General features: G+C 35.8%; 1 protein-coding gene across 1 annotated transcript in view; it reads right to left on the reverse strand.

Annotated features, from left to right (window-relative positions):
• LOC136810233 (E3 ubiquitin-protein ligase rnf213-alpha-like) overlaps nucleotides 1–19,603 on the reverse strand; it is a 63,792-nt gene that overhangs the window by 5,932 nt on the left and 38,257 nt on the right. The window contains exons 58-75 of the mRNA XM_067066801.1: nucleotides 19,130–19,237; nucleotides 18,889–18,974; nucleotides 18,518–18,691; nucleotides 17,439–17,544; nucleotides 16,875–17,054; nucleotides 15,885–16,009; nucleotides 11,151–11,584; nucleotides 9,819–10,241; nucleotides 8,882–9,030; nucleotides 7,833–8,075; nucleotides 6,870–7,018; nucleotides 6,601–6,709; nucleotides 5,614–5,705; nucleotides 3,681–3,914; nucleotides 3,139–3,268; nucleotides 1,307–1,735; nucleotides 970–1,089; nucleotides 547–618 (exon numbers count right to left, since the gene is read on the reverse strand). Coding sequence (XP_066922902.1) covers nucleotides 547–618; nucleotides 970–1,089; nucleotides 1,307–1,735; nucleotides 3,139–3,268; nucleotides 3,681–3,914; nucleotides 5,614–5,705; nucleotides 6,601–6,709; nucleotides 6,870–7,018; nucleotides 7,833–8,075; nucleotides 8,882–9,030; nucleotides 9,819–10,241; nucleotides 11,151–11,584; nucleotides 15,885–16,009; nucleotides 16,875–17,054; nucleotides 17,439–17,544; nucleotides 18,518–18,691; nucleotides 18,889–18,974; nucleotides 19,130–19,237 — 3,363 coding nt within the window. The remainder of the gene's footprint in view (nucleotides 1–546; nucleotides 619–969; nucleotides 1,090–1,306; nucleotides 1,736–3,138; nucleotides 3,269–3,680; nucleotides 3,915–5,613; nucleotides 5,706–6,600; nucleotides 6,710–6,869; nucleotides 7,019–7,832; nucleotides 8,076–8,881; nucleotides 9,031–9,818; nucleotides 10,242–11,150; nucleotides 11,585–15,884; nucleotides 16,010–16,874; nucleotides 17,055–17,438; nucleotides 17,545–18,517; nucleotides 18,692–18,888; nucleotides 18,975–19,129; nucleotides 19,238–19,603) is intronic.

Below are 19,603 nucleotides of genomic sequence, written 5' to 3' on the forward strand. Positions count from 1 at the left end.
GGCAATTGGGGGGTTGGGGCTTTATACTTTTTTTTTTTTTTTCTGGGGGGGGATCAAATAAAAATGGGGGGGATAGTAACTTTTTGTCTTATTTCTTATTTTTCCTAGTTTTACTATTATTAGTTTACTGTTTATTTGCTAGTGTTTTCAAGTTCATTGACTATTGGTACGAATTCACACTGAAAAATATATTTCATTCATCAAAATTCTTCCCCAATACTGGGAGTACAAATTATATGCTGGGGGCTCGGACCCCTGTAAAAGGGTGCGGGATCAAAAAGTTTTAAAAATAGGGGGGATACCTTTATAGGGGGGGATGAAATATTAATGGGGGGGTTCAGACCCCTCTGCACACTATGCATTCACAAAAATTAGCTCCCTCAAAAATTGAAAAAATTCATCAATCGCCAGAATAAGTTCTCGCAAAAATTAAAAACTTTCATGATTCTTACCGCTCGTCAAAATTAGCTCCCTTAAAGTACATGTGAATAGAATTTAAAAGATTGACCAAGGTCATATTAATTTGATAATATTTGATGTAAAAACCTGTTGGTTGATTTGGATATCGGAGAACACTTCGAAATGAAGCGTTGCCAATTCTTTGATGTGGTCTTTCGTCTAAACAAGAAATAAGCTGAGAATAACAAAGGGGAATCTAGAAAAATTTTCGTTTTCTTTTTCTTCTTCATTCTCATCGAGAAAATTTTTTTTTTTAACAAATTCCCTTGACTTAAATATTTCTGTAAAATGACTCTGTTTTACACAACTTGATTATTTCCGAATATCGTTTTCTCAACCTTATTCGAGATTTGCGGGAGTTGTCTTGGATTCACACAATCTTCAGCTTTTTATGTTTGATTTATCCTTGACTTGAGTGACTAGTGTCTAAAAAATTCCTCAAAATGGCTTTCGTTACATTTACACAGACTTCCGATAGGGACAAACAGTAGAGAATTTCGTTTTCCCAACCTTATTCGAGATTCGCTGGAGTTGTCTTGGATCATCAGGATGCAAGAAAAAGGTGGATATGGTCGTTCGCATTACTTTGTATTGCTCGTCGTAAACCAAAAACCGATCAAAGTTTGTGTTCTAAAATTAATGATAATGTAAAATGCATTTGGTATTCATTTAATGGGGACGAATAGAAAAGAGAAGGGGCAAAGCAATTTTCAAGCATCTAAAAATTACCATGAAGTATAAGAAAGAGGTGGAATGCTATCTACAAGTAATAATAAGATTTGAAAAGCAACAAGAAATCATAGTATGAAATCTTTTCGGCTAAGTCTTCGAATAAGTATATGCTTACATTTTGGTCGTTTCCAGGTGTGTCTAGAGCAGACCAGGGATTTTCGGTACTGATCTTGTGCAATTCTTGTTTACCATGGAGGTGAATAATTTGACGGTGTAAAAACATGTGCACGTCTGTGTTTTTGACTTGTCTGATGAGAAGGCTAAGAGCGGCGATTACAATTTCATGTTCCTTTTTCAAATTGGGGTCGTTACTTTGTTGTATAAACGTTGATCCATCTGTAGATAGAATATCTGCGCAAGCCGACAGACAGACCCTAGTTTGAGCAATTTTTTCAAGCAGTTGAACGTCCAGGGAGTTGTTTGGTCGAGATGTTGAGAAATAATCGCGAGCTTCTTTCAGTGTTGTGGAAACTTGATCAAGATAATGACGTGTAAGTTCTCCGTTCCTCTTGAAAACATTGAACTTTGTATTTGTTAAATGATCCTAAATATATAGAAGTGGGGTTTGTATTGGTATTGCGTCATATAGTTTCAATTATATACTAGTCTAGCATGCTCAGACGACTTAACTCAGTAAAAAATAGGAAGTAGAAAACTCGACAGGAGCATCAATATAGTCGTCTAGAATATTTTGTGCACAACAAACTTTTCATAAAGTTCTCTTTTTTATGTTTTTGGATAACATTTTCAGGGGGTCTTGTTGGTTTGTTTTGGTTTGTTTTTTTTTCTTTCACTTAGAAATTCTCATTGGCTGAAATTTTTATTTGTTTATATATTTTGTTGTATATGATTGTTTTCTCACCCCGCAGAAATCTGCGGGCCCTGCTGGAACTCCCGTAAGCTACGGAAACCACCTTAGCCCAGTCGTTTATTTTAACGACATAAAAATTTCCCGCTTTCAACAAAAACGTTATAAACGACTGGATTCCCAGTCTAATTATATACTAATTCTTATTTTTCTTTTCACTTTAGAATCACGACATACGATAGTTGAGTAGCGTAGACAAGAGGGGCGCAAAATTTGTATAGGAGAGCTTTTTTTAATGACATGGCAATTAAAATAAAAATCATAAAAATCTGCTCTTCTCCACAAATTTTGCGATCCTCTTGTCTACGCTACTGTACGACATATACAGTAGAGAGGGTCTTTAACTTGAACCTCTATAACTCGGTTTTCTCGTCCTTTCTCTTACTAATACCTTATAAACCTTACACAGTATTTCGAAATTTCATAACTCGAACAAATTTGTGTTCCCGTGCAGATTCGATTTATGGAGACTCCACTATATACTTGGTTTGTCTTCCTCAAAAAGTCTTGAATCTTTAGAATTTACCTTAAAGGAAGAAATTTTGGCGGGAATTTAATTTGGCGGATGGCCAAAAAAGTTTTTTCAGAGGGAATTTAATTTGGCGGATGGACGAAAAAACTAAGTTTGGCGGGAATTTAATTTGGTGGTCGCTTAAAAATATCAACCTTAAGATGGCAAAAAATAGCAAAAACACCTTAAAAGAGATCATATTTTCAAAATGTTTAATTTGGCGGGAATTTAATTTGGCGGATGGCGGTAAAAAGAAATTTTGGCGGGAACTTAATTCTTTTTTTTTAAAGCATGGTGTTTTTCTTTTTCACCAAGAACCCAAACTGAGGCTAAATCTAGCATGCAATGCATACCTCAAAGAAAAAATTTGATATTTTTTGAAAGCTTTTAGCATTGCTAGGGAATAATTAGCGATTTACAGGGAAATTGCCTAACAATGGCTTTCTTTAAGTTCAGTTTCCGGATTCTAAGACGGTGGTATATTTTCTGGCCAATTTCATCATGAATATTCTTATAAAGTATATTCTTATAAAGAAAAAGCGTGTAGCTTGTACGCTTAGCTTTTTACCTGATAACAGTAGATAAAGATTTTGCACATATTCCAGACATCAGCTTCTGCTTTATTATTTGTTGATCTTCGAATCAATCTCAGATTTTCTTCGAGGTAATCTTCAATGTATTTTTCAACCTTTATTCCCCTGTAAATGTAAAAGTTTGTGGCTTATTCATTGAAAATAGCTTGGAAGTATCTTCATGTAGAACCTTTTTACGTTACTGACAATTGATGCCCCTTTATTCTGTGATACTTGATATTTCGAACAAACACCCCCTTCTTTTAACCACCCCTTCAAATAAACATCCCTCCTTGAAGAAAAGCTTTTCAATATACGCCACCCCCTCAAATGAACGCCCTTTCGAATAAACGTCTCCTTTCTAATACAGTACTAAAAGATTTCATTCCATTGTGAAACTTACGACCCTTCTAGGAAATGTTTTACGTAAAAAAGTCAAGGCTTTTAAAGTCAAATTAGTCCGACAATTAATAACAAATAAATCAGGAAAAATTGAAAAATGGCTGAAAATTATTTTGTCATGAACATTTTCTATTACCTGCTAAGAAGTTGTTGCAGGATGAAGGATCTGATCACTGGAGAGTCATCATGATAATCTTCAACGGGAGAAAATCTTTTTGTGCCACCACCAGCGTTTTGAGTGAACGCATATCCCATGATGTGTGGGATAACCGTTTCTTGATCGATTCGTTCGAAAGCTTCTTTGGAAAAACAAAACTCTACCACAACGTCAATAAAAAATTGTAAACAATTTTCTCGTAATGTATCATCACTAAAGTAAAAGAAGGAATCAGGTAAACAAAAACTAATTTAAACAAGCAACATGCTGAATGGACCTACCAAATGATTAACATCAGATGAAAATAAGAAAAAAGTGACAATAAAATTGTACAAAAATTCAGAATGGAAAAATAAAGCTTGTGTGTTGAATAATGTAAAATGGTAAAAAGGAATGTCCCCAAATACGAAAATCACTTAAACCATTCAGACCCAAAAAACCTTTTAAGCTGTTTTTTTGGCCCAAATTTACCCAAAAAAATTTTCCTTAAAAATCTGGCTCCGTCACATTTTGGGCATTGTCATTTTGCATCATTGTGCAAAAAATCAGAAAAAAATTATGAGTCAACATTGAGAAAAGCTATATTTTCTTATTTGGTTGAAGGGAATTTCCCCAAAATACGAAAATCCGTCTTTTAAGGCGAATAAGAATTTTCCAGGAAAAAACACTTCAGCCATTCTTTAAAGAATCTTGCCCTCCATCTTTGTACAAAAAATCAGAAAAAAGTAATGACATAATTTTGCACAAAGTCCAAAAAACCCTATTTTTATGTAGTTTTTGGCCCAAATTTGCCCAAATATATTTTTTTTCGAAAATCGGGCTCCGTCACATTTTAGGCATTGCATCATTGTGCAAAAAATCAGAAAAAAATAATGAGTCAACTTTGAGAAAAGCTATATTTTCTTATTTGGTTACAGGGAATTTCCCCAAAATACGAAAATCCGTTTTTTAAGGCGAATAAGAATTTTCCGGGAAAAACCACTTCAGCCATTCTTTAGAGAATCTTGCCCTCCATCTTTGTACAAAAAATCAGAAAAAAGTAATGACAGAATTTTGCACAAAGTCCAAAAAACCCTATTTTTAGGTAGTTTTTGGCCCAAATTTGCCCATATAAATTTTTTTTCGAAAATCGGGCTCCGTCACATTTTAGGCATTGCCATTTTGCATCATTGTGCAAAAAATCAGAAAAAAATAATGAGTCAACTTTGAGAAAAGCTATATTTTCTTATTTAGTTATAGGGAATTTCCCCCAAAATACGAAAATCCGTTTTTTAAGGCGAATAAGAATTTTCCGGGAAAAACCACTTCAGCCATTCTTTAGAGAATCTTGCCCTCCATCTTTGTACAAAAAATCAGAAAAAAGTAATGACAGGATTTTGCACAAAGTCCAAAAAACCCTATTTTTAGGTAGTTTTTGGCCCAAATTTGCCCAAATAAATTTTTTTTCGAAAATCGGGCTCCGTCACATTTTGGGCATTGCCATTTTGCATCTTTGTGCCAAAAACCAGAAAAAACTAATGAGCCAATCTCGAGAAAAGCTGGTAACAGACGGACGGACGGACAGACGGACAGACGAACAAAGGTAAATTTATAGGACCTCCAGGTAGGTCCAAAAAATAATAAATATAGAAATCACATAATGTTAAGTTCATCAAAGAATTTGAACCAAAAATACTAGCATCAACGAAAATATATACTAGTATATAAACGCCCGGTGTTTATCAAGATTTCTTTGACTTGCGGAGGGGTGTTTTTTCGAGGGGGTGTTTAAAAGAAGGAGGCGTTTATTAAACAATCTTTTAGTAGCCATATTGAAAAATTTTTCCTTTAGGGAGGGGCGTTTATTCGAGGGGGCGTTTAAAAGAACCCCTACAGAAATACTCAAAATATTGTTCGTGCAAAATGACTATACCCATCTTTCTTGACGACGGTGTTTTTCAAAAACTTTTCGAAGATGATCCATGATTCAATACTGCACATTGCATCTGGAAGATCTTGGATATGCTTCAAAATAAAAATACGAGTATTAAATACTGATATCCTGGAATATAGATAAAAATAACAGTGCCCAAATATGGAGCAAGGGAGGACAGGGAAATATATTATACCTAAGATAATAATAATAATAATTAAATTAACGGAGTTTCTAAACATCGACCAGAAATGTCGACCAGCGACCACGACCGGCGACCAGATAAATTTGGATTATCGAGCTTATCTGCTCTCTCCGCCGAAGAGAATGTTTAAATCAAGTCCTCAGAATACTAAAAAGTGACCTTTGAAGTAACCAGTCATTTTCTTGACAAACATATTGACAGGGTAATTAAGTATGATGTTTTTAAGCTTTGTTACACCAAATATTTTAATTATGCTGAATGAGATACCTTTAGTATGAATAGATAGAACTTGTCAGTAGGAAATAATTGGGGAGGCCAGTTTTAGAGATTTGAATCTAATTAATTATTCTATTGTCTTTATGCTGACAAAATGACTAATTTCAACAGAAATAACAATCTGATGATGAAATACAAAGCTTCTCAAACCATTTTCAAAAAGTTTTGTGCCACTAATTATTTTGATGCTGATAATACAAAAGGATAGAAATTGACACCATAATCAAGAGCGTCGAAATGGTGCAAATTTACGTATTTGGCACGTGGCTTTAAATAGATGAGACAGGGGTGAGCTTACTCTTCAATATGATATATATTCAAATGATTAGGAGAAACACTCTACGTTGGAGGAAGGGAAAAAACTCGATAATTTATCTGGTCGCTGGTCGTAGTCGTGGTCGCCGGTCGTGGTCGTCATTTTTGGTCGACGTTTAGAAACTCCCAAAAATTAATGACTCAAAATTCGATGTTTAATAAACATTGATAAAAACTACAGCATCGAATACCTTATAAAGAGCATTCAGTGCAAGGGTTCCAGAACTTTGTTGAGGTTTCGATGAAGAATAGACGACATCGTTGACGAATAAATGCAACATCTTCACTTGAGCCCATTTTCTAAAATTTGCAGGTTTTATAATATGTCAAAAAATGTGACAAAATGCTAAAAAAAATCTTCCTGATTTGTTCCTAACCATGCCATAAACATTGGAGAAAAAACAATAAAAAAACAACAAAAATATTCTTATAAAACCCAACGAAAAATGACAGCTTCTACCTTAACTCATCTCGTTCACAGTGCAGTAAAATAGTTTGAATGGTCTTTTTGAGGCCTTTGACAGCTGCATAAACTTTCACATCCTCAATAGGGTCATCTTCAGGTAGCAAGTCGTTTAGAAATTCGTTCAGTGCGATAATGTCCAGTGGCTATGAGAAAGTGAGATAATATAACAAAACAGTGTCATGAAAGAAGTCACCAGAATGTTTTAAAGAGTTGAAGCAAAATGATATCCAGTTCAAAGTGTTGGAAAAGGCGAAATTTCAAACGAAAAGCCGTAAAAAGTGTTCGATTCATTCTATTTCATTCTACTTTATACTTATACTTTCCTACATTAATAAATAGTCGAACGTGCGCAACGCACTGGGCTCAACTTCAGTGCCTTCAAACTAATCATAGGCCCAATTGTAGAACCCCAGATATTCACCCAAGGAACAAGTGTGCAAAATTTCAGCCAAATCGAAAAATTTTTGAAGCCTCCAGGCTGCCCCAAAGTTTTAGCCTCGTTCTAGAGAAAAACTCGTCCCCAGGCCCCAAAAATCAAAATTTTTGAAAAATAAAAAAAACACCCCCAGATATTCACCCAAGGAACAAGTGTTCCAAATTTCAGCCAAATCCAACCATTTTTGAAGTCTCCAGGCGGCCCCAAAGTTTTAGCCTCGTTTTGACGAAAACTCGTCCCCAGGCCCCAAAAATCAAAATTTTTAAAAAATGAAAAAAATACCCTCAGATATTCACCGAATGAACAAGTGTGCCCAAATTTCAGCCAAATCCAAGCATTTTTTAAGTCTCCAGGCTGCCCTAAAGTTTTTGTGACAGACAGACAGACAGACACACACATACAGACAGACATTGTCAGATTGTAGCTCAACTGAAGTTGAGAACTTTTAAACCAGGCATGTAAAAACCAAAACAGATATTGACCGTTTCTCTAGCTTTAGCAAAGCAAAAATGAAAGCTTACAACACCACTCTCCAACTTGTTGAAAACTCCTTGAATTAAATGTGGTAACGTTCGGAGTAGTTGAATAGCGTTTGCGAATGAATCTTTGCATTTTTCGTACGTCAAATGAAGCATTGGGATGCTTTGAAAATATTCAGTCTTTGAATTCTCTTCCATCCCTTGGTCTTCTTCTGTCTCGATGTTTGCTTTGTTTAGTTCTTGCACAAGTTTATTCATTTCAATGAGAAGGCATTCGGAGAGAAGCTGAAAAAAAAACAATTATAGCCTATTTAATAGGATTCGTGTTTTTCTACGTCACTGCAGCAACCAACTTTTTATGGTTGAACACTCTTTTGCGAAATAATATTAAAAGTTTTACAAAGACAACAACAATAGAATTAAAAGCTCTTGAATTCTCAAGTCAATTGAATGATGACAAAAAATCAATTTTTCTCAACGTCTCTCTCGAACTGTACAGATTCGTGCATTTTTCCTCTTTAAATTGAATATAAAATGACATGTAATAGATGCACGAATCCTATGAAATAGACTAATAAAGGCTTCGGAACACGAGAAATATTTTTCGAGTTGGTACAACGCAGCATATTCTACCCCACCAACACAAGAAAAAAGTGTCCCATGGTTTCTTTTTTTGTTTCATGGGACAAAAAGTCAGGGAAATACCCAAAAGAGACTTTCTTGTTAGAAAGAAAAATGAGGTGGAGACACGAGAAAGCGTTTCGGGTTGGTGAGATGGATCATGTTGCATTGCACCATAACGCGAAAAAAAATTCTCGTGTCCCCAAGCCTTAACAAAACAACTTCAATTAACAAAATGACGAACACAAAGATACTCTAAAGTAAGAATAAATTTCTCAAGTATCAAAATATGGCGTGAAAGCAAAAACAAAACGAAAGACAGCCTTTATTATACCCATTTCTCACGAACAAACGGGAAGACCTCTCCAGTTGTCAATTGTTACATTGTATCTTACACCTCAAGTGTGAGAATCCCTGCAAGCACATCTTCTATATACCTATCAAACTTATTGAAACAATAAAAAAAATACCTCAAAAAGGTTTGACACACCAGGAAAATGAACAACAACAAAATCGAGTAAATATTTCATCAAATCTTGCTGACCACATTTCAAAAGCACTTTACCAAAAGGTGCCTCCGAAACTGTCGTCATCACTGGATCAACTTTGGCGATCGCATCTAAAGTGTAAAGAAAATATGGTTGATAAGTGTCAAGGTTCGTGGTCAGGCATTTTTTCAAGCCCAAAGAATAGAGTAACCTGTTATTACGTAATAGTTATGGCACCGTTATGAACCAAGTACAATATGGGATATATTTTTCGAATTCAGATTTTTCGTCAGATTTTCCGAGCCTTCAGACAGGGAAAATTTAGAAAACTTTAAACGAGAAAAATTTGTCCAATATTGTACAAGTAAAAGGGGTGTGATAACTGGTTTATCGTCAATTAAAAAAATATCAGTAATATCAACTTTTCTCTCTCCATTGCATTGTGTCTCTTTCTTTTTTTTGTTTTTCTCTTCCGATTTTTCTTCTTTCTTTCTATTTAGATGAAATCAACATCAAAACATTCGAAAAAAAAGAAGATTTAAATCCCGAATCGAATGGCCATTAAAAAGATAAAAACATTCTTTTGATAAGTTGTTTTGTATTGCAAGCGAAAGGAAAAGATTTGTGATCATAAAATTGTACAAAATATGATATCTCGAACGCGGTCTTGTATTTGTACGGTACAATATGAAATACAGCATTTATGTCCATGTTTTTAGCCAACCAGATTGCTCATATTTTTCATGTTGACGATAAGAGTTATTACGAGACAGCAATCTTAGTAGTATTTTTAATGTAGCTTTAAATGATAGAGAAAATGTAAGTCTGGATATAATTTGAAATCTTCTTCAAAATAAAACTATTGACTAAAGCTTCTGCCAATGAAATAATGAGAAGTAATAATGAGTAATTTATTTACTTGGTTGATGGTTTTCATTGATCATGTTATCCATAATCACTATAATATGTTGTGAAAAAGGAAATCGACAATTCTCGATACGTTTTGGAAATCTTGAGACATCATTTCTAGACGTCGCACAGACCAACACTTCAAATAGCTCCAGCCACAAATCAATGAATTGTAGAGAATTGGCGATCAACATCAGATTGTTATTGAAATCAAGCTCGTATACCAAATCTCCGAGGATTGGACATACTTTTTCTTCAACACATCTGACCAAAGCTTCGCCAAAGGTACCATAATTTGGAATATACCGTAACTCGACGGCTTCTTCGGGCACCCAATTGGCCACTTTCTTTAGGTCAACTTCTTTTTGTTCAATTTCCAATAAGCGAGCATACATCTGATGCAATATGTGATCAGAGAACCTCTTGGATACGTCTAGAGATGAGAAAGGAAGAAAAAGTTTTTTTAGTTTAAATTTATCTACCGGGTGCACCAAAAAAAGTATACAACTTTGTCGAGATATTGTGAGCTTCAGGATTTATATTTTTTGTTCATTCTTTTTTTTATTGTATAGAGGATGCGCTAGCTTGAATTTTGAGCTATCATACATTAAATTTGAAAAAGTAGTTCGAAAGTTATTTCCAAAAAACTGACTTTTTTCCATGTCGAAATTTCAAAAAATCATTAAAAACAGCAATCACGCTATAAATAAGACAAAATGACAAAAACACAATTTCATTGTCTTTTTGATTCTTTTTTCTCCTATCTTATATTTTGCCAACGGTTTGTCCATCTTATTTACACGTCATGAATAATTTCAACACCAGCAAACTCAATGCAGACCCAAGTTTGAGAAACTAGTTGAGGAATGGTGATTTATTTTTTTTAAATTTTCTCACGTAGCACTTCTCTTGGAGATTTCCAAAAATATTTTTCCACATGGGAGTAGCATATTCTTAAATTCCGTAACGAGTTTTGACGAACACGGTTGCATTTTTTGGTATTTTTTTGTGTAAAGATGGAGAGTGCCAAGAGAAAAGTTTGCTCGCTGTTTTTAATGTTTTTTTGAAATTTCGACATGAAAAAAAAGTCAGTTTTTTTTTAATAATTCTCAAATTACTTTTTCAAATCTAATGTATGATAGCTCAAAATTCAAGTTAGAGCATCCTCTATGCGATAAAAAAAGAATGAACAAAAAATTTAAATCCTGAAGCTCACAATATTTCGACAAAGTTGTATACTTTTTTTTGGAACACCCGGTATGGTGAACAAATAAAATGAATAAAATGTCAAATGTCTCGAGGATGATGATAACATTTTTGGAGAAATAATATTTCCACATACCAGTATCTCTCTGAAGCAGTTGGTGCAGGATATTAATCTTTTTGGTGATTACGTCAGCCTTCATTGCAGATTTTTTGTTGACAATCTCAATTCCTCCTTGAACTGAACTTTGAATCAAATGAAACCAATCGTAATTTTCTTCAAATAAGCTGCTGATAGGCTTGCCAATGTAATCGATCAGTTTTGGTTTGTCATCTTGACGAATTTCATCAATGTGAATACATTCCCAAATCGATTGATAGGAAACAAGACTCTTGGCACCACGAGTGAGTTGCAATAAAAAGACAACTTTGACCGTGTCACCGTTTTCAACTTGAGATGCAATTTCTTTGGTGATGTGTTGGGCACAAGGAACCAAATCTCCCGAAGTTTTCGTCAGACTGTACTGAACCAAAATGATACTGTTCTTTTTTTCAACTTTCTGGTATGTAGATCTGAAAGTAATAGCTCATTCAATGAATCAGCCTGTTAGCACATAATAACGTAAAATTACTTCAGATGGTGATAAAAGCCATGAAATCAATTTAGTAGACAAGTACTAAAAATCTTTTGGAGCATTTCACAAATTTTATCCATGAATTGTGAAAATATTTGGTAATTTAAGAGGTTAAGTTTTAGTTTAACTTTTATTTTGTTACGACGCCACGCCCTTTAGCGTATCTAGCTAGAGTGGTTTGGTGGGCCGTCCGCCCATAGTACGCCACCGTCGCTTTTGCTCCTTTCGGTAGAATCTATAGGTGGTTTAGAGCTATGACTTCGAACACTGATCTTCCACTCGCAAAGAAGCTCATCTTACAGTGAAGACAGAGAAAATTATTTTTTTTTTGTTGTTGTTGAAGCTTCCAATATCTCTCAAGGCAGGTCCATAACTATCAGTGTTACTAAACGTAAAGAGATATAGAGTATACACATTCATGGATATAAATGTAGTTTGTGCAGTGAAGCGTACAATTTTCGTAGCACACGAAACGAAAGGAGACAACATTCAAACAGTAACTTTTTTTTGGGAAAACTGTATGAAACAAACCATCAAGATATTATCAAGTATATAACAATATCTGCAACTAAATTTGGCAAAGGAGATGGGCGGTGATGAGATGTTGGGCCGAGGTGATTGTCGCTGGTTTTTGGAGATGATGGCCAAGGGGATTTCGTTGGTATTGGGAGATGTTGGCCATGGTGATTGTCGCTGGTATTGGGAGATGTTGGCCAAGGTGATTGTCGCTGGTATTGGGAGATGTTGGCCAAGGGGATTGTCGTTTGTATTGGGAGATGTTGGCCAACAAGGTGATGCTCGCTGGTCGATTGGAGGATTGGGACCATTGGGGAGGCTGACATAGCTTTATATTGTCCCAGGTTATCATTTTATTTACATACTTTAAGAGAATGCTAAAGTTCAGTTGCTTGGAACAAGGTGGAACAAGAAGAAGCCATATGGATAAAAATCTTTCAATATGATTGGTGTGAACTCTAACAGATATGTTTGATTGTGTGATATTTAACATTTTTATTTGGAATTAGGTTTTACCTAATTTTGGGTGTTACGCAAGGGGCTCGCAAAAATGGGAATTTTATTATATTTCTGGCCAAACCGAAACAAAAATTAATACACCATTAAAACATAATTTTTTCTCTACGAAACGTAACATCGATTATTTGAAAATTCTCTCTTTTTCTCCTTTAGCTTTTAAAATTTCTTTCAAACAAAAGGCCTATTTAGTCGATATAAGTTACGCTTCTAAAGGCACAGAGGCTTTCTTTTATAAGATATATTTCCGTGGTAAAATGGTAAATTTTTCTGTCTTGGACAGTGCTTATAAAAACATTATATAAAAAAGAGAACAAATTTCTTTTATCTCAGGTAGTTTACAAACAAAGATTTTACTTTTTATAAGCATTAATTCAATCCCACAGATCCCAGCTGGATGTAGTAATCAAGCACGAAACCTGAACATTTTAAAGTTCTTCCTGTCAATAATACACCTAGGCAAGGTGGTACACAGATGGTGCACGTCAAAAAAGTCTGTCTCTGCGGCATTTATATTGATTTACACTAGCTTTTTCTAATTTGAGTTTAAAATATTATTTCACATAACTATTATAGACTGAAGTGTCTCTGTCAGTCGGCTGACAAAGGTAGATTTGGAGTAATACAAAGTAGGATCATTGAAGGCATTGAGTTAGATGACTTGAATAGCCTGTTTAATAAGAAACAACTGTAAAGTTATAAACGGCTCATGCTGCAGATCAGGGGCAAGTTTAATATAGTTTTTCATGGCCTTTGATAGATTTAGGTTTAATATAAAATCGGTATATAAAATAATAATTCATTTTCTATTACATGTTCTTTTGCTACAAAATTTTCCAAGAAAGAGTATGTTTACATTGAGTCATTATCACACGTAGAGCATCAGTTGTACAGATGGTTGGTCAAGACTTGGGAAGAAGGCAAGAAAATTTAAGTTATGAAGAAAAGATATTTGGTACCCCTCAATTGGCTAGCATGTTGTAGAATGGGCAAGGATGGAGTGAACTGTAAAGGAGGTACTACCAATAACAAGTTTTTCATAATTACTAATGGCTAGAATTGATAGCAATGAGCAACTTTGGGTATCCAAATATTCCGTTTTCCCTTTCAATAAAGGGCTCGTAATTGACGGTTTGTGATAGATTCTCCTAACCGACCGGCTGTACGGCTAGGAGGAGTCTCTCAGAGCGAGGATGTTAGTGTAAATGTGCGTAGTGCAAGTTGTGAGGATCCAGACCGGCTGTCTGGGCAACCCGGCTGGTTGCGAAAATCCGACGATTCTAGGCAATTCATCTCGATAGGGAGGTCAGATTCGGAACAAAGTCCGGCTTTTATCCCGGCTGGTGCGGACCTCCTCAGTTTTCTCGGCGCACACGGTTGTGATAGATTCTCCTACCGGACCGGCTGTACGGTTAGGAGTCTCTCAGCAGCGAGGATGTTAGTGTAAGTGTTCGTAGTGCAAGTTGTGAGAGCCAGGCGGCTGTCTGGGCAACCGGCTGGTTGCGAAAATCCGCTGATTCTGAAGCAAACCCATCGTGATAAGGAGATCAGATTCGGAACAAAGTCCGGGCTCCTTCCCGGCTGGGGCGGATCTCTCTTAAGTTTCAGTATGCACAAGGTTGTGATAGATTCTCCTGCCGGACCGGCTGTACGGACAGGAGTTTCTCAGCTGCGAGGATGATATGGTCGGGAAACTGTCCATAGCGTTGTTTTAGGCTTTGTGTTTTCCATTTCATACAGCAAGAGATTTTGTCCCACACGAATTACGCGCGATGGACAGTTTCCTGTAGCTATTAGGCTGTGCACGGTGAGAGGGGCCAGTTGCTGGGCCCCCGGCTGGTTGCGAAAACCCGCCGTGGGTTATTCATGTTTAGGCGTCGGACCGGTAACCCATCGGCACTTCCCCGGCTGGGGTGGACTTCCTGTCGGTGCACATTGTTGTTTTTCTTTGTGTGATTAGACGGAAATAGTTAGATAATTGAATTTGTTCACATTTCATCTATTTTTATTTAGTGAGTTTTCTACTGGTTATCTTTATATTGTTACGATATACCTTTTATAGGCTTATCTACCTTTACTAGAAAAATTTAAATTTGGAGGTACGCGCGTCTTCCTGCAACCGTTAAGGCGCGACGAAAGGAAATTTTGGGGATATTCGAGGGTGGGAAATATTTTTACCCCAAAATTACTTGTATAGGAGTGGTTAGCCAAAAACAAATGCCAAACTTAATACACTGGTTTCCTTATCGTTCACCTACTTCTGGGCATCCGTTCTGCCCGAGCGTTCCAGGAGTAAAAATAGAAAGTTAAATGGTAAATTTAAGAGGTTAAGTTTGTTTAACTTTTATTTTGTTACGACTCCACGCCCTTTAGCGTATCTAGAGGTGGTTTGGTGGGCCGTCGCCCATAGTACGCACCTCGCTTTTGCTCCTTTCGGTAGAATCTATAGGTGGTTTAGAGCTATGACTTCGAACACTGATCTTCCACTCGCAAAGAAGCTCATCTTACAGTGAAGACAGAGAAAATTATTTTTTTTACCTCCCTCCCTCCCTTCAAGGCTTGCGAGCGTGGTTGCAGGCGGCCATCTTATACATTATAATTATTGTCAAATATGGGAAATATTTTATCCCCAAAATTACTTGTATAGGAGTGGTTAGCCAATAAACAAATGCCAAAACTTAATACACTGGTTTCCCTTATCGTTCACCTACTTCTGGGCCATCCGTTCTGCCCGCAGCGTTCCAGGAGTAAAAAATAGAAAGTTAAATTAGACGTTTTAAATGATCGTAAATACATAATTGGACAATTTTTTTTTCTCAAAATAACAAATATTGCTAAAAATCACAAATCTTAGTACCAATGCAGTAAAGAAATTGTAAAACTTTTGTCAAGATAATATTTTTTGGGGACGTCACGAAATGTCATATGTCTGAGATTTTATAACTGACCCCCCTGAAAAAAGAAGTTTGCATTCTTGATGATATGCATCAGCTAAGGTTTCCCTGCCAGAAACACCCGAAAAAGACGGTATAAGACCCCTTTCTGGTGCTAAAGATAGTCAGAAAGGGGTCAAATCCCGGTTTTCCCGGTAGGTCCCGTCAGGAAAAATGAAGCAATCTTAACTAATGCATATCAAGAAATGGTATTATAAAAACACTTTAAATTAAACCGGAATCTGCTACCAGCAGTTATTGAAATAAACATACCTCAATGCTTCTCTGAAAGAATTTTCGGTTTGGAATTGCATCAATGAAAGAGATTCGATTTGGAAACCGAGAACTTCAATGTTTTCCAACTCTTGAGGAGAAAGCAGCCTTGAGAAGGTCTTGATCTAAAAGCAGATTGTTGGTTAAAAGGATTGATTTTCTTTTAAAAATGGTAAAAATCTACCAAAAGATGATGTAGTAAAAATAGCTGAATGTTGACATTAATGCCCTGGAAAATTGTGATTGGTACCCTTATCCCGGGGGGGGGGGGGTACTCATATGATCTGTCCTACGTCATGTGCCGCGCTTAAGGGTGGGGTTTTTCAGCATCCCAAAATGCACTGTAAGGGTGCGTTTCTGTGAGATTGCAATGCAAGGGTCGAATTTAAAAAAAAAATTCTAAATAATTGATAAAAAAAAGGTTTTTACTTCTCCTTTGTTTGAAAAAGTTTCTATTGTCTGATAATTACATCTGACAAGTTATTTTCTCAGTTTTTCTTTCAGACAGAAAATTTCCCAAGCCTTTTTTACACGCAGATTTACAGCTGAAAAAAATAGTGCACTATAAGGGTTGGGTAAATCATAAGAAAATGCACTGAAAGGGTACCTTTTCAGCCATATTGAACTGCACTGTAAGGGTACGATTTTGAAAGGCAGATTTTGCGCGGCACATACCGTCGTTTCGAAATCGAGTAGCCCCCCGGGGCCCTTATAAATAAAAGGATGATGATAATCTATTTTAATTCAGTCGGTGGCGACATGAAGACTCCAGTAGTTTCGATAACTATCGACGAGGGAACCACTTTCCCTGGATTGCTTCACTTTACTTACACTTGATTCTTCTCTTTAATTACTGAGCATCGAGCAATTTTGTACTAAGTAAAAATTATTTCATATTACCCGACAGGGGTTTAAACAAATGACCTAAAGCACCGTAGCCAATGATCTACCTTTTCACTACGGTCGTGTGTGAACGAAGAAAATGTTAACCTGATAAAATCTTGTTCGTTGGTTCACAGGTATATCTTTGCAAAGGAATTCTGGCAACGAGGAATGGATTTGTTCTTTAAAATAGACGTCCCAATATTTATTGCGTTCATCTTTCGGTAAACGCGCCATGGAATCTGGTGTTGCAACTTGCAATAGCTTCTTCTTACTCAAGTCCAAGAACTAAGTAAAACATTAAAATTATGAAAATGATACAATCTCTCATTTCAAAGGAAAGTGTGAAGTAATAACCAACGAGGTCCTATAAAAACCACCCATTTTGAAAATTTCAGTTAGTCAGTCCTGTCTTACTTAGTTGTCCTGTCTGACAAGAGAAAATTAATAATTAAAAGAGTGCAACCAGTCCTGATTCCCAATGAGAAAACGTATAAATGTGGAATGTTTTATTCTATCAGAGCTATCAATCGATCATATTCATGTAATACGTTATTTGAAAGAAAGATAAAATTCGGGTATTCGACCCTTAATCAGGTCTTCGGTCGTTAATTCACGTCTTCAGCCGCTAAATCAGGTCTACGACCGCTGACAGAAAAAAATATGCATTACCTCTTCAGTATTGGGCATTTCCATATGTCGATACAGTTCAATGATGATGGATGCACAAGTGTCGTTGTTATACCCAATAAACGCATCTTCACAGTCAAACTTTTTCCTGGAAAATTAAAGGGGTATAAAAGTACTGACGGAATTTGTAAACAAACCGTATGCAGCAGGATACAAAATCAAAACAAATGTCTCATGTCAAAATAAAAAAATAAAAACAAATATGGCTGATTTAGATTATTTCAATTGTTTTACAAGTTTGTTTTGGACACGTGATTTTAATTGTTCTCTTTATGACACGTGGTTCGCGCATTGTTTACATTTTACTAGTTTTATGTCCCTTTAAAGAGATACTTTAGAAACTAAATACCGGGTGCGCCGGAAAAACCTTTTTCTTTTAAAGTGACTTTTCTCGAGATCTAAAATTTTTAGAATAACTAATCCTTTTCCATTGGAAATAAGAACGATATACTTTGATTTAGATGGGTCACTTATTGAATTTGGTCCATTAGGTCAAAAGTTATATTCGATTGAATAAACAAGTCACTTTTAGAAAATGATCGAAAACGTCGAAAATCGGCCTATCAAATCTCTATTTTAAAATTGGCAATCGTAATAGCTTTTACATCATTAAGAGCATACTTTAGAAATCAAACACATAAATTTTGAAAAAATTAAAGCAAATAATTTTGAATTTTTTTTCAAGCATCGAATTCTAATCAACAAAATTTTGATTCATTTTTACCGAACTTTTCGGCAGATTTTTGGTTCTAGAGTGGATAAAGTCAATGTAAGGCTGGATTTCGAACACCATATTTTTAACGTACCTTCCGACTATTCTCTGAAGAAGGGAGTCGGAATTAGAAGAGGGATGTCGACATTAGATCAACTTACGGTACCTACTAATAACACCATCCTCATTATCAAAGCTTTATCTAATAGAAGAAAAAAACCTCATACTAGCCCATTACAAACTTGGGGGTGGTGATTCGGCAATGTTTTCGCTATCAGTTATTATAAATGAGAACCTTTATACGTTCAAAAAATAGTTAACCAAGGTAAAAAAGTAGTTTTCAACTTACTTTCCTGAATATGCTTTGGCAAAATGGTTGGCCCATTTTGTGAGTTCCCGTTCGATTTTCAGTTGTTCAGGTTCCATTGCGGTGGCAGTGACCAGGAAATGTTTCTCCAATCGATTGATGAGAGGAATGGGGAAGGTCTTGTAAACGTTCGTCTTGTCTGCCATCACGATCAATCTGGTGTTGAAAAAAAACACAGATCGTTTCCAGGGTTCTTTTCAAGTCAATAGGACAATAATTCATTAATATATGTATACAGGTATTTCGAGCCCTTTGGTAAACCAAGAGTAGAGGCTTTCTTTTGTGCTACCAGAAACCCTGGGGTCTGAACTCAGCATTATTCTAGCTTCTCATTTAAAAAAAGTCTGACTTACTTGAAGTCTTCGTGAACGCGACATTTGACTCTGTGTGTTCCAAGACCAAGATCCACATATCGTTGACCACCCATGTACACATAATACTGAAAATAGTGTGATGAACAATCAATGCAGAAAAGTTAACCACTAAAGATGGTCAAACTTTGAAATGGTCAAAAACTGAACGTTTATTGAAAGTCAAGATAGTCATAATGGACAGAAATTGGTCAACGAAAGAATACAATCACTTAACCCTTACCTGATTGAGCGCATCGTACAGACTTTCATAAAGGTTTTCCATGTTCAATAAAATGACAGTTCTCCCTGTCTCCATACACATCTTGATACGGTTGATATCCCGACATACCTGGTAAAAGAATTCATTTGTTGTACTATAAAACCACTTGTGAAATGATGGGTGATTTGATAAAAGGTTATTCAATTTAAAAAAAGGTATTACATAAGTCTAATAACTTCAAAGGAAGAAATTTTGGCGGAAATCTAATCTAGCGATTGACTCAAATAAGTATTCAATTTGGCAATTGCAGGATATCTTATTAATAAAATGATTTGTTGAACGGCGAAAAAGAATGCGGCTATTATATTTTGATTTTTTCCGACATGTTTCGGACTCGGTCCGTTCTCAAGGGAATCAAATGATTTCTAGCGGCAGCTCGATCAGACACATGATGATTGACATAATTGAAGAAAAATGAGATATGAAACTAGTTGT

The sequence above is a fragment of the Clytia hemisphaerica genome, unplaced genomic scaffold, assembly GCF_902728285.1.
Source record: "Clytia hemisphaerica strain Z4C2 unplaced genomic scaffold, Clytia hemisphaerica genome assembly, whole genome shotgun sequence".
Lineage (NCBI taxonomy): Eukaryota > Metazoa > Cnidaria > Hydrozoa > Leptothecata > Clytiidae > Clytia > Clytia hemisphaerica.